Source organism: Hyaena hyaena, unplaced genomic scaffold (genome assembly GCF_003009895.1).
Source record: "Hyaena hyaena isolate Hyena2069 unplaced genomic scaffold, ASM300989v1 scaffold_582, whole genome shotgun sequence".
Lineage (NCBI taxonomy): Eukaryota > Metazoa > Chordata > Mammalia > Carnivora > Hyaenidae > Hyaena > Hyaena hyaena.
The window spans coordinates 1,162,633-1,176,805 of record NW_024081214.1 but is presented as its reverse complement, the minus strand read 5'-3'; the positions used below and the strand labels follow the sequence as shown (position 1 = coordinate 1,176,805).

General features: G+C 38.8%; 1 protein-coding gene across 1 annotated transcript in view; it reads left to right on the top strand.

The window, feature by feature from the left end:
* Positions 1-14,173, top strand: part of CCDC191 (coiled-coil domain containing 191) — an 88,398-nt gene that overhangs the window by 51,886 nt on the left and 22,339 nt on the right. The window contains 4 exon segments of the mRNA XM_039256634.1: positions 586-673; positions 1,965-2,076; positions 2,973-3,181; positions 3,913-4,014. Coding sequence (XP_039112565.1) covers positions 586-673; positions 1,965-2,076; positions 2,973-3,181; positions 3,913-4,014 — 511 coding nt within the window.

The window sequence follows — 14,173 nt, the reverse complement described above, 5'->3', positions numbered from 1 at the left end:
TTAGCATTTGTGTTGTGGCTGTCTTTGTCTGAGGAGTCCTGTTGCTATACCAGTAAAAGAGAACAAAGCTTCTTTGCTTGCTCTAACTTGATTTCTGGGTTTCTAATTATGTTTAGTCCTGAGAAGCCAGGTTGGACAATATCAGGTGCAAATGGAGCATCCCCTGGACTGGCTAAATACCTAGCTTAAATGTGTAGTTGTTTTGGATAAAACAACTTTTAGCCTGAAATAAGAGTCCAGATTTCTCAAAAGCCACATATGGTAGTTTCAGACATGCTTGAGACATACTCCATACATGTGATAAATGGTAGGGTAAGAAGTGGGTGATAGATACCTATTGATCTGAAGCCCTGGGATGGGAGTCCGAGCACCTGACTCACACTGCAGACTGAGGCCAGTCACTCAACCTTTCCATGCCTTGTTACACCAATTTATTGAGTGGGCATAATACGTAGTATCTTAGAGAGTAAAGATAATTAAAATTTGTGAAATGCTTTGAATTCCTCAGACTTGAGAGTTTTGAACAAAGCTGGTTATTGGTCTGAATGCTTTCCTTTTTTTTTTTTTTTTTTTTTTTATCCCCTTTTCGCCTGTTGCTCCCCCTGGAACTGACGGTAGTAGAAGTGACTCCCAAAATTCTCTCTCTGGAGCCAGAAGGAACCCATGGTTGCTGGTTTCTTCTCTTCTTTTTTTTTTTTTTTGTTTGTTCTTTTTTTCGGTCTGGTGGGGGTTATCTTCCTTCCTGAAATAGAATATGCTGGGGCTGAATCCTGGAAACTCTTGGGTTTTGAGACTTGGGAGAACCTGGTCAAAGATAGGTAGACATGTGAGGAGACCAGTGCACCAGAATTCCTGCCCCTTCTGCCACACTTTCTGGCTTTCCCAACCAATACAAAAAGAACAAAAACAAACTGAAAGGTATATCATCTTTCCATAATACGAGATTTGGATTGTGGGGGGTGTGGGAGGAATGGGACAGTTACACCAATGAGAAAACTCTAGGTAATTGCTAACAACAAACACTGATAAAGATCACCTGACATTATACTTTGTTAACCTTAAAATATTGATCCATTTAGGGGCGCCTGGGTGGCTTAGTCGGTTAAGCGTCCGACTTTCGCTTAGGTCATGATCTCACGGTTCGTGGGTTCTAGCCCCACGTCGGGCTCTGTGCTGACTGCCAGCTCGGAGCCTGGAGCCTGTTTCAGTCTGTGACTCCCTCTCTCTCTGACCCTTCCCTGCTCACGCTGTCTCTCTCTCTCTCTCCTAGAAATAAATTTAAAAAAAAAAAAAAAAAATTAAAAATAAATAAATAAAAAGCTATGCTTTAAAAAATTAAAAAAAAAATATTGATCCATTTATAGCAATCCACATCAAGTTATTACATCATCTTATAATGAGTTGTACCTTGATGATAGGCTTTAATGAAATCTACAGACCAGGCATTAATAACATTTCGATGCATGTGGAAATCATTATTTAAACCAAATAATGCTGTGAGAAGAAAAGCATTCTCCACCTAGTGAGTCTGCTGATTGTTTATACTGAATAGTCATGTGCTGTATATGTTTGTATATAGATGTCGGCACGTTGGCAGTTCAGTTATATTGTGGTTCGTAAATCTGATTTTTCAGATTTTTCAGATGATTTTTCAGCTATGGCAAGATAGCTGCCCTAACAAGAAGTGATGTCATCTGAAGGCACACTGTGCCTGAAGCCCTTCCTTTTCATGAAGAAATAGCAGTCTCTGCATTGACTGCCAGGACAGCAGTCTATGCCATCTTTGTCTCACACTGAGGATAGTCAGGAAATGCCTAGCTCAGTGTGCTTATTTTTAAAAAATTATTGTTTGGATCAAGGAGTTATCATATTTTAGAACTGCAGGCTCCTTTTCAAGTAGTCTTTAATGATTCGCTCTAGAAAGCATGGGGAAAGAGCTTATTACCAGAGACTCTGCTCCTCAGGGCTCTCGCTCTAATCCTCTCGTCTATTTCTGCCTCCTTAAAGACAGCCTCACTGCCGCCATCTGCAGCTCCCCTACTATCCTTTCTCCAGCAAAACAGACACTTAATATCTGTAAGAAATAGCCTAGTGAGTTTTTTGTTTATTCATTCTTGAAAGTTGGACTTAAATTTTTCCTCTCTAACGTGGCATAAGTAACTATCGGCTGACTTAGGCGGGCAGAACTTGATACTCCTCCCACCCATGCCTGTCTTCCTGTAAAAGCCCCAACTGATGACAGAGTCATATTATCAGACCATCTTGCACATTTGCTTCTTTTGGATCGATATTTAATAGACTGTCAAGAACAGGAGTCTGACACTTGAATTCGCTCAGATGCCAGTTCTCCAAATGCCTAGTACAATTCCATCCTGCCTGTCTGGATATCTATCCAGGCCTTAAAACTAGATTTTAATGTATTCATCATGACCCTAAACTTTAGTTTGTTGTTGTTATTGTTCCACATGCAGACATACGTATAATGACTTAGGAAAGAGGACTGATTGTACTGTCAAAGTCTGTGTCAGACGTATTTAATGTTTTCTACGTTCATTAAAAAAATCATCAAATTAAAATTCGGGCTTCTGGGGGCGCCTAGGTGGTTCATTTGGTTAAGTTTCCGACTCTTGATCTTAACTCAGGTCTTGATCTCTGGGTCATGAGTTCAAGCCTCACATTGGGCTTCATACTGGGCGTGAAGCCTACTAAAAAAAAAATCTGGGCTTCTGGGTTTCAGTATCATCAAGGCACATTATCTTACATAAATCAGTAAACATTTATTCTAATAGGAAAGTAAATAAAAACATAATTTACAAATTGTTCATCCCTGCTGTGGCTAGGATTTTAGGTCTTTAATTTGAGGGGGTATATAAGTAATATATATGCTTACATATTTATAAATCACAATTACAACTTATATTTTATATGAATTTATTTATATGTTTATAAACAAATAAATAAATGTTTCTGAGATTGTAAACATTCAACCTGCAAGAAAACCCTAATAATAACACTAAATTTTGCTATAAAATGTAGAGACTTTTTTTTTGCAGTGTTCCTTATATTTTTGATATTGGAGCTGTGTTACTATTTTCTAGCCATGGAAGAGAGAGCAGTTCAGCGAGCTGAACGTAGGCGGATCTTGGCAGAGAGGAAGAAAAAACAAGAAGAGGAGAAATTGGTAAATCAAGAATGAAACCCCAGGCAAGATAAAGGATTCATATAGGTCTTTAAAAAAAAAAAAAAAAAAAAGTGAAGCCTAGCTTGTTTAGATGTTTTGAGACAATAGAGCTAGATCAACTTTAGAAATGGCTTTTTACCCACTGGCCTGAACTCTGAAAATTTAGGAAAAAAAGGTAAGACACCAGCAACACCATTAGTGTAGCAGGAAGGAAATGTTATAAAAGTTGATAACAGCCAGCAATTGGGAAGATTGGCAGATTTAGATTTAGATGTCCAGTCTGGCAAGCTGCAAAGGTGAGTAGCTCCTATCCTACACCGTTGTGACCTAGACTGTCGAAAGTAAATTTTGTACATAAGAAGAAAAAATAAACAGTTTGGGGGTTTTTCGTGTGTGAAATGGAAGAAATTTTTCCTACACTGTATAGAGTTTGAACTTAGTGTTTCACAGGTGAAAATAACTAAAAAGTAATCATTTTTTGATAAAAAAGCAATGTTCTTTTCTTGCTTAGTATCACTTTCCCAAGTAGAAGAGGATTATTTTGGAGATACTTTTAAGTTATACAACTGACCACCTGTGGGTTGGATTTTTCTACTTTTATCACGAAGTATAGGCTTCTTCCAGGGACAGAGTGGGCACTTTTGTAGATACTTGACTTTCTTCAATATGAAAAATCTTATTTCCTTACAAACACAGCATTCTCATTTTTTACTGACTCTAATCTTGATCAGGCCCAGTTAAAGGCCCAAGAGGAGGACCGTCAGAAGAGGGAAGCAGAAGAAAAGGAAGCTCAGCTTAAGAAAAAACGAGAAGAGAGGAGACTGCATAAAATGGTTTGTAATAAATGTCTGGTCAGCCTCCTGTCTGTGAAAACCTATTGTGTGCATTACTGTGGTCCATCCCAGAACTTCCAACCAAAACACTCTTCTCACACCTCTACCCTTTTTCTCTACCTTGGGTAGTGAAAACTTGCTCATTCTTAAGATCGTAGCTCAAATGTAACTTCTTCCAGATTAGCCTTTCTTGCCTTGTACACTCACTTCTCCACCCAAGGTTAGGTTAAGTTCCCCTTAATGGACTCTGAAATATATTTCCTTCAGAACATTGCCATGGCTTATAATTAAGCATATATTTTGTGGTTGTCTTACTGATTTCAGCATCCCCAGCTAAACTGATACCTCTTTGAGACTAAACGGAGCAGTCTGGTATTGCTCACTGTTGTATTGGTTAGCAGTATAGTAGGCATATAGTAGGAACTCAGCAAGTGTGTTAAATGAGTGAATAGATGAATGAACAAATAAATGAACAAATGGAGGAAATTACACACAGAAGAAATAAGAGATAAAACTCTTACTTTCAAGATTATTAAGTTCTAGTTGGAAAGATAAGGCCTAAAATTGCACACCTGTCAGACAATATAGTCCAGCACAAGCTGTCTTGTGCCTCAAAGACCAAAGGAGATCAAGAGAGTCATATAAAGCAAGATCTATGAAGATTTGGGGGATATTATAGACGTTTTCATATAAAGAAGATTCAAATTGGAAATTGTATTAGTCATGATTTTACAGAGAAATAGAAGCAATAAAATATATGTATAAGGAAGAGATTTATTATGAGGAACTGACTCACATGATTATAGAGACTGAGAAGGCCCATATCTGCCATCTGTAAGCCATAGACCCAGGAAAGCCAGCGATGTAATTCCAGTCTGAGTCTAAGGCCTGAAACCGGGAGAACTGATGGTATAAATTCCAGTGTAGGAACAGGACAGACCAGTGTCCCAGCTCAAGCAGGCAGGCAGAAAGAAAAGAGAGGCAAATTCTTCCTTGGACGATGCCCACTCACATTTGGGAGGGCAGTCTACAAAAGTGCATGGATTCAAATGCTAATCTCATCCCAAAACACATTTACAGACACACCCCTAAATGTTTCATGTAGGCACCCTATGGCACATGCAAGTTAGCAGGTAAAATTAACCATCACAGGTCTACCCCTTATCAATTTGGCACCCATACATACCTTCTTAAATCATATCTGATCTCCAAATAAAGACAAGATCATCATTCTGCTTAACACAATACAGCTATCCTGCATACAACTGAAAACATACTAACTCCTTCCCCAGAAGAGGAAGTGAAGTCCTTAAGTGACTCATTACTCTTCCCGTTGCTCTCCCATAACTTAAATACTGTGGGTGTAAAATTAAAAATACTTAATGATACAAAGTCAATACATCTTTTTAAAAATTTTTTTCAACATTTATTCATTTTTTGGAGATAGTGAGTGACAGAGTACAAGTGGGAGAGGGGCAGAGAGAGAGGGAGACACAGAATATGAAGCAGGCTCCAGGTTCTGAGCTGTCAGCACAGAGCCCAACACAGAGCTCAGACTCACAAACTGAGATCATGACCTGAGCCAAAGTCAGATGCTTAACCGACTGAGCTACCCAGGTGCCCCTAAAGTCAATACATCTTATATTACTGTTCATTGTAGAACATTTGAGAATACAAAAAAAAAATTTTTTTTAATCTATAAGCCCAGCACTAAGAGATAACTATTCAGTACTTTAGTATATTTACTTCTTTTTCTCTAACCATCTCTCGTTGATAGATTGATAACCGGGGGGGAGGGGGGTGTATATAGTTTTTAATCTACTGTTTTGTATTCAAGAGTTTATCATGAGTATTTTCACTTGTCATTCAGAATTCTTCAAAACCTCCTATATGTTGAAGGTCATTTTTTTTCTTTTTTCAAGGTTTTATTTAAATTACAGTTAGTTAACATAGAGCGTTACTACTAATATGTTAACATATTCCTTTTCAGGAGTAGAATTTAGTAACTCATCACTTAACATACAACACCGAGTGTTCATCATAACAAGTGCCCTCCTTAATACCTATCATTTTTTAAAAATAAACTTTTTGTTTTGGAATACAAAAACAAATTACAAAAAAGTTGCAAAGGTAGTAGAGGGAGTTTTCATATAACCGTCACTCAGTTTCAGTTTCTTCTTTAATGTTATCATCTTCTATTACCACGGTACATTTGTCAAAACCAAGAAACCAACATTAGCACATTACCGTTAACACCAGACATTATTCAGATTTCACCAATTTTTTCCAGTTTTTCTAACTTCTTGCTATGTCTTCACATGGTAGAAAGAGCTACGGAGCTTTATGGGGTCTCTTTTATGACAGCACATCCCATTCATGGGGGCTCCAACTTCATGACCTAAGCACCTCCCAAAGGCCCCACTTCCTAACAGCATCATTTTGGGCCTTAGGATTTCAACATAGGAATGGGGGTGGGGGGTGGGGAGAGAGGAGAACACATTCAAACCATAGCCCTTTGTCTTTTCTTGTTTTTTATGGCCTCGGCAATTTTGAGAAGTACCTATCAAGTATTTTGTAGAATATTCCTCAATTTGTGTTGGTCTGATGTCTTTCTTAGAATTCTGGGGTTATAGTTTTTGTTTTAAGAATGCCATCTAGGTGAAGCGCCCTCCTAATTTCATAGCAGGAGATACATGAAATAAAGATGACTTATCTCTGGTGATACAAACTTTGATGACTTGTTTAATGCAGTGTTTGACAGGTTTCTCCACTCTGAAGTTAGTAGTTTTCCCTTTTCTTCTTCTGTAATTCAGCGGCATTTCATTAAGCCTGGTCCACTCCCAAAGTAGGGAGGAGTGAAAATTAAGCTCTGTCTCTTGAAGGGAGGAGTATTATTTGGGATTCTTCTATGAGGGAGATTTATTCTTTCTCCATTTGTTTATTCAATCATTTACAGCAGTGTGGACTCATGTGTGTTTTATACTTTGAGTTATATACACTTTTTTGTACACTTTGAATTATAAAAATATTATTTATTTTGTTGTTCAAATTGTTCCCTCCTTGGCTATCGGAGCCCTTTTAATGTTGGCTCCTGGCTCCTGGCTCCTGATTCCTGTTGGCTCTGACATGTCCTCTTCCTTCTTTGGCTCTGGGGTATTTTACTTTCCAATACTGTTCATCTTATATTTTCATAGCCTCAAATCTTAGACTCAGCCATTACTCCAGGGTGCCCTGGTTCTAAATGGTATTTGGAAAGCAAGATCTGGACAGTGAGGGTATGCATTGTTTGCGGGATGTCATTAATTCAAGTACCTTGGCAGAGAGCGCTAGCTCATATACATATGCATACTAAACCAGGTACACACCTATAATTGTTTCTGTAGCTAGCCATCTTAGTAAACGTTAAGCTAAACGTAAGTTCATCCTAATGTCCCTGGCTGTAATCTAACATCAGACGATTTATTTTTCCCTTCCATTCTTGTTTGTCTGTAAATTTCCTCTCTGGCTCCCACAATTCACCATCCATTTACTTAATTTGTTCAGATCCAGTAAATATGTAAAGCAGTTTCAGAACTGTTAATTCATACCCCCATGAGAAAATTTACCAACTGGAATACAGTATTTATACAGTTCCTTTTGTTTTTAACCTTACAGTTTCCAATTAAAATTTGGTTTCTAGTCACTTAGGTCAGCTTCTGTTTTTCCCCACCTCCTTGTATCGTTTGTAATAAGTTAAATTTTTTTGCATATAGACATTCAGTTTTCAGTATCATTGAGAAGGCTATCTTTTCTCTATTTAAATGCCTTTGTCTCCATTTAAATGCCTTTATACCTCCATTTATTTATTTATTTTTTTACAAATAGTTTATTGTCAAATTGGTTTCCATATAACACCCAGTGCTCATCCCCACAAGTGCCCTCCTCCATGCCCATCTCCTCCCTCCCCCCCACATCCATCAGTCCTCAGTTTGTTTCTCAGCATTCAAGAGTCTCTCATGGTTTGCCTCTCTCCCTTTCCCCCACCATTTCCCCCCTTCGTCTCCCCCATGGTCCTCAGTTACGTTCCTCCTAATCCTCCTATACGTGCAAACATATGGTATTTGTCCTTCTCTGCCTGACTTATTTCGCTCAGCATAACACCCTCAAGGTCCATCCATGTTGCTACACATGGCCAGATTTCATTGTTTCTCATTGCCATGTAGTATTCCATTTTATAGATAAACCACATCTTCTTGATCCATTCTTCTGTTGTTGGACACTTAGGCTCTTTCCATGTTTTTGCTATTGTTGAGAGTGCTGCTATGAACATTGGGGTACATGTGCCCCTATGCATCAGCATTTCTGTATCCCTTGGGTAAATTCCTAGCAGTGCTATTGCTGGGTCCTATTGTTAGTTTCCTGAGGAACCTCCACACTGTTTTCTAGAGGGGCTGCACCAGTTTACATTCCCACCAACAGTGTAGGAGGGTGCCCGTTTCTCCACATCCTCGCCAGCATCTAGAGTTCTCTGATTGGCTCATTTTAGCCACTCTGACAGGCGTGAGGTGGTATCTCAGTGTGGTTTTGATTTGTATTTCCCTGATGAGGAGGGATGCTGAGCATCGTTTCATGTGTCTGTTGGCCATCTGGATGTATACCTCCATTTAAATGTCAGAAATCAGTGGACTGTATTTGTGGGAGTCTATTTCTGGGCTCTATTCTGTCCTGTTCCTTTTTACATATATTCCTTTGCCAATTGCTGTCTTTTTTTTTTTTTTTTTAATGTTTATTTATCTCTGAGAGAGAGACAGTTCAAGCAGGGGAGGGGCAGAGAGAGAAGGAGACACAGAATCTGAAGCAGGCTCCAGGTTCTGAACTGTCAGCACAGAGCTCAATGAGGGGTTCAAACCCACCTACGACAAGATCATAACCCAAGCCAAAGTTGGACGCTCAATCAAATGAGGCACCCAGGTGCCCCTGCCAATTGCTGTCTTTGATTGCTGTACCTTTATAGTAAATCTTGAAATTGGGCAGTGTGAATTCTTTCTATTTATTCTTCTTTTTCAGAGTCATTTGGCTATTCTGGTTTCTTTGCCTTAAAAAAATTTTTTTAAAGTTTATTTTGAGAGAGCATGAGCAGAGGAGGTACAGGGAGAGGGAGGGAGAGAGAATCCCAAGCAGTCTCCGTGCTGTCAGTGCAGAGCCTGATGTATGGGGGGTCAAACTCACCAACCATGAGATCATGACCTAGACTGAATTAAAGAGTCAGACACTTAACCAACTGAGTCACCCAGGTGCTCCTCTTAGCCTTTTATATAAGTTTTAGACTAATCTCAATATGTACAAAGAAGCTTGCTAAGATTTTGATCAGGATCGTATTAAATCTGCAGATAAAATTGGGAGAATTGATATCTCAATTGATATCTATGAGCATAGTATAGCTCTCCATTTATTTAGATCTTTGTTTCATGACTATTTTATAACTTTTCACATTCTTATATATATATTGTTAGATTTATAGATCTAAGTATTTCTTTTTTGGTGCTATTGTAAATGGTGGCGGGGGGGTATCTCAATTTGATTTATTCATTGCTAGTACATAGGAACACGATTCATTTTTGTATGTTGACCTTGTATCCTACAACCTTGCTAAACTCATTCTAAGGCTTTTGGGTTTTTTTTTGTAGATTTCTTGGAATTTTCTATATGTTGTCTGCCAGTAAAGGCAGTTTTATTTCTTCCTTTCCAGTGTGTATGTTTTTTGTTTTTCTTGCCTAATTGCATTAGCTTGGAATTCCAGTGTAAGATTGAATAGGAGTAGTGAGAGAAGACATCCTTGCCTCCTTCTAGATCTTAGGGGGAAGATTCTTTCTCTCCTCTTTATTGTCATATATGTCATATATTGTGCTTTTATATACACTATATAAATACCCAATACTTTGTTACTTTTCATTACTTTAGTGTAATTAAAACACAAGCTGAAGATTATACATTTACATTCATTTGTTTGATTTCTGATGTTCTTTATTTCTTCATGTAGACCTAAGATCTTAACCTGTATCATGTTGCCTCTGCCTGAAAAGCCTCCTTTAACATTTCTTGTAGGTCTGCTGGTAGTGAATGCCCTTAGATTTTGCTTGTCTGAGAAAGTTTTTATTTTTCCTTCACTTTTAAAGGGTATTTTCACTAGGTCATAGAAACCTGGGTTGCTAGTTTTTCTCTCAACACTTTACCTATGTCATTCTGTTGCCTTCTTGCTTGCCTGGTTTCTAACAAATTTGCAGTAATTCTTATCTTTGTTCCTTTATCATAGGTGTGTTAGTCTACTTGAGTTGCCAGTCCTGTAGTCTAGATTGGACATTCAAGATCAGGGTGCCAACATGGTTGGTCTCTGGTAAGGACTCCCTTCCTGGCTTGCAGATGGCCACCGTCTCACTGAGTCCTCCCATGACCTTTCCTAGTGAGAAAGGGAGAGAGAGCACATGCGCTCTCTGGTGAGTTATAAAGACAACTAATCTCACCTTTAGGACCTCATTTTACCTTAATTACTTCCTTAGAGTTCCCATATCCAAATACAGCCCCATTCATACAGCCATATGAATCCAGGGGTGGGACACAAACATTCAGTCTATACTAGTGCATAAGGTGGGTTCTTTTCCCCCAGCTGCCTTCAAGATTTTTTTGTCTTTGGTTTTCAACAGTTTGAATATGATATGTCCCAGTGTGATTTGTTTGTTTCCCTTGCTTGGTGATCTTTAAACTTCTTAGATATGTGGCTTTGTGTCTGTCAGTAATTTTGGAATATATTTACCCATTATTTCTTCAAATATTTCACCTGTCTCATTCTTTTTCTTTTCCTTCTGGGTTTCCAGCTATGCTTGCATTTAATTGTTTAATACTATCCCACAGCTCTTGGATGCTCTGTTATGTTTTTCATTCTCTTTTCTCTTTGCCTTTCAGTTTTTGTAATTTCTACTAATCTCAAGTTACCTGATTCTTTCCTTGGTTATATCAAATCTAGTGATGAGCCGTTTAAGGGCTCTCGTCATTTCTGTTAACATGTTTTTGATTTCTAGCATTTTCATTTGACAATTACAGTTCCCATATCTCTGGTAAAACTACCTATCTGATCTTGAATAATGACTACCTTTTCCTTTAGAGCCTTTAATATTATCATTAGTTATTTAAAATTACCTTTCAGGCAGTTCTAACAACTCTGTAATATCTGAGTCTTGTTCTAAAGATTTATTTGTCTTTTTAGACTGTGTTTGTTGCTTACCTTTTGGTATATCTTTGTTGTTAGTGGCGGTGGTGGTGGTGGAAGCTAGGCTTATTGCACAGAGCAATAGAAACTGAGATAAATAGGCCTTAGTGTGGAGATTTCTGTTAATCTATCCAGGAGTGGGGCTACGTTTGAAGCTTGTTGCCATGGTTATTGTTGTTGAGGTTTGCTGTTGCCATGAGCACCACAGACTTCAATTTACACTAGCAACTTTGTTTTTGTCTCCTTTTGGCTTCATGTCTCCCCTTGTGCTGCCCCCAGAGAGAGTCTATCTCCTGCTGGTCTCTTAGCTATACTCCACTGTTATTACTGGAGGTTTGTTAACATGTTGGTGGGGTGTGGATAAAGGGAAGCATTTTATAACATTTTGAGTAAGTCACAGTCTTTGTTTGGAATGCACAGGATTGGGCATTCAGAAGAATTTCTGCTCCTACTCCTCTGGATTTTATTATTTTATAATAGTATCTACTAGCTCAGTCTGTAACCTTAAAACCCTTGCCTGTGTGAGGCTCCCCCTCCACTTAGCTGAGATGGGGGGCTAGTGTGGGCAGAGCTCCCTTTCCCCCAGCTTGCAGTAGCAGTCCACTAGTATGCTAAGGTAGGGCCACTTGGAGATGAAGGCTTTGTTTCCCAAGGGAGAATGGTCTGGGCAGATTTTACAGTGGCTGCTGTTCCTCTCCCCCAGCCAGAACCGTGGTAGGAACTTTATCTGGATTCCCCTGATTCTCTCAGTGAGAGCCTGGTGGAGTTCCTACTATAGGTTTATGCTTTGTGGTTATGAGGCTGCCATAAAACATCTTGTAATTCTAACAGTCTGTTTTAAGCTGATAACTTTGGGTACAAACCTCTACATTTTTATAATGCTGTTCCCACAGTTTGTGTTGATATCACAATTTACAATTCTTATAGTGTGTATCCATTAACAAATTATTATTATAGTTCATTTTAGTACTTTTGACCTTTATAGTAGAGTTATAAGTGATTCATCCACCACCATTACAATATTAGAATATTCTGGATTAAACCATATACATACATACACACACACACACTACACACACACCTTTACCAGTGAATTTTATTATTTTATAATTTCATATATTTTCAGGTTACTAATTAGTGTCCTTCACTTCAACTTGAAGAAATCGCTTTAACACTTCTTATAAGGCTGGTCTATTGGTAATGAACTCTTTTAGTTTTTTGTTTTTGGTGTTTTTTTTTGTTTTTTGTTTTTTTTTTTGGCTTTTGTTTTTGTCTAGAAAACTCTTTTATCACTCCTTCAATTCTGAAGGACACCTTTGCTAAGTAGAGTATTCTTGTTTGGCAGTTTTTTTCTTTCACACTTTGAATATATCATCCCACTCTCTCTAGCCTGCTAGATTTCTGCTGAAAAACTTGAGCTAATTGTCTTATAGGAGTGCCCTTATATGTAACAAATTGCTTTTCCCTTGATGCTTTCAAGATTCTCTCCTTGTCTTTAACTTCTGACAGTTTAATTATAATGAGTTTTGGTGTGTATCTCTTTAGATTCATTTTCTTTGGTATTCTTTGGGCTTTCTGGATATGGATGTCTGTTTCTTTCCCCAGGTGAGGGATGTTTTCAGCCAGTATTTCTTTCAATAAGCTTTCTGCCCCTTTCTTCTTGAACCCTTATAATGCAAATATTTGTACCTGTGATGGTGTACCATTAGTTCCTTAAGCTAATCTCTGCTCTGTCTTTAAGTTGGCTGATCCTTTCTTCTGTCTGATATAGTCTACTATTGAACCCCTCTATCTAATTTTTTCAGTTCAATTATTGTATTCTTCAGCTGTATGATTTATGTTTGGGTTGGATTTTTTTAATATATTTTGTATCTCTTGGATAAATTCTGTCTTTGCTCATGCAGTGCTCTCCTGACCTCAGTGAGCATCTGCACGACCACTGTTTTGAACTGTCTATTGGGTAAATCACTTAAATCATTAAGATTACTTTCTGGAGGTTCATCTTGTTCCTTTGTTTGAAAGATATTCCCATTTCTCTGTTTTTCTTGACTCTCTCGGTTTCTGCACATTAGATAAAGCAGCCACCTCTCCTAGTCTTAACAGAGTGGTCTCATGTGGTCGATGAACCTTGTCAGCATGGTCCAGGTTCTTGGTTGTCTCAGGGATCATCCAGTCTGCTGTCTTTGTTCTTAGCTCCCAGTAGTTGAGCATGTACCAAGACCTGTCAGTGTTCCAAAGGGGAGAATCTCAGTCTGCACCTAGATGCAAGCTGATTAAAAACTGTGCCCTCAGGCAGCAGCTGGAAATGTAGGTACCTAAGCCCCTTCAAGAGAAACTATGAGATGTGTTTTTGCCTGCTCCCTCTGCACTGAGCCCAGGTGTGTAGCCACAGGGTGAGTAGGGTGCTTCTAAACCCATTTAAAAACTGCTTCTCTGTTTGCTGCAGTCCAGTAGGACTTGTGAATGTAAACTCCACTGGCCTTCTGAGCCAGACAAACCAGGGCCCTATCCCTCAGGTGGTTGTCATAAATGCTGGGTAACCAGATGGTATCCAGGGTCCTTCCAGAGAGGCGCTGGGTCTTGTTTTACCACTGGAGTGAGTTAGAGAGAGAAGGCAGGGGAAGGGCCCGTCAGACACCTTCAGTCTCTGGGAAGGACTACAGACAACCCCTAAATGTGTGCTAAATTAACTGGACCCTCAGGAATTAGCTTAAAGTATGCCATCAAACCCCTTTCAGGGAAATACTGGGAGATGGGCATTTTTGCCTGTTCTCTCAGGGCTGAGCCCTATGGGGATAGCCATAGGGAGTGCTCACACATCCTTTAAGAACCATTTCTTAGTTTTGTGTATCTCATGGACAGACACTCCACTGGCTTTCAAATCCAGTTGCTTTAGGGGTTCTTCCTTTGGGTGGT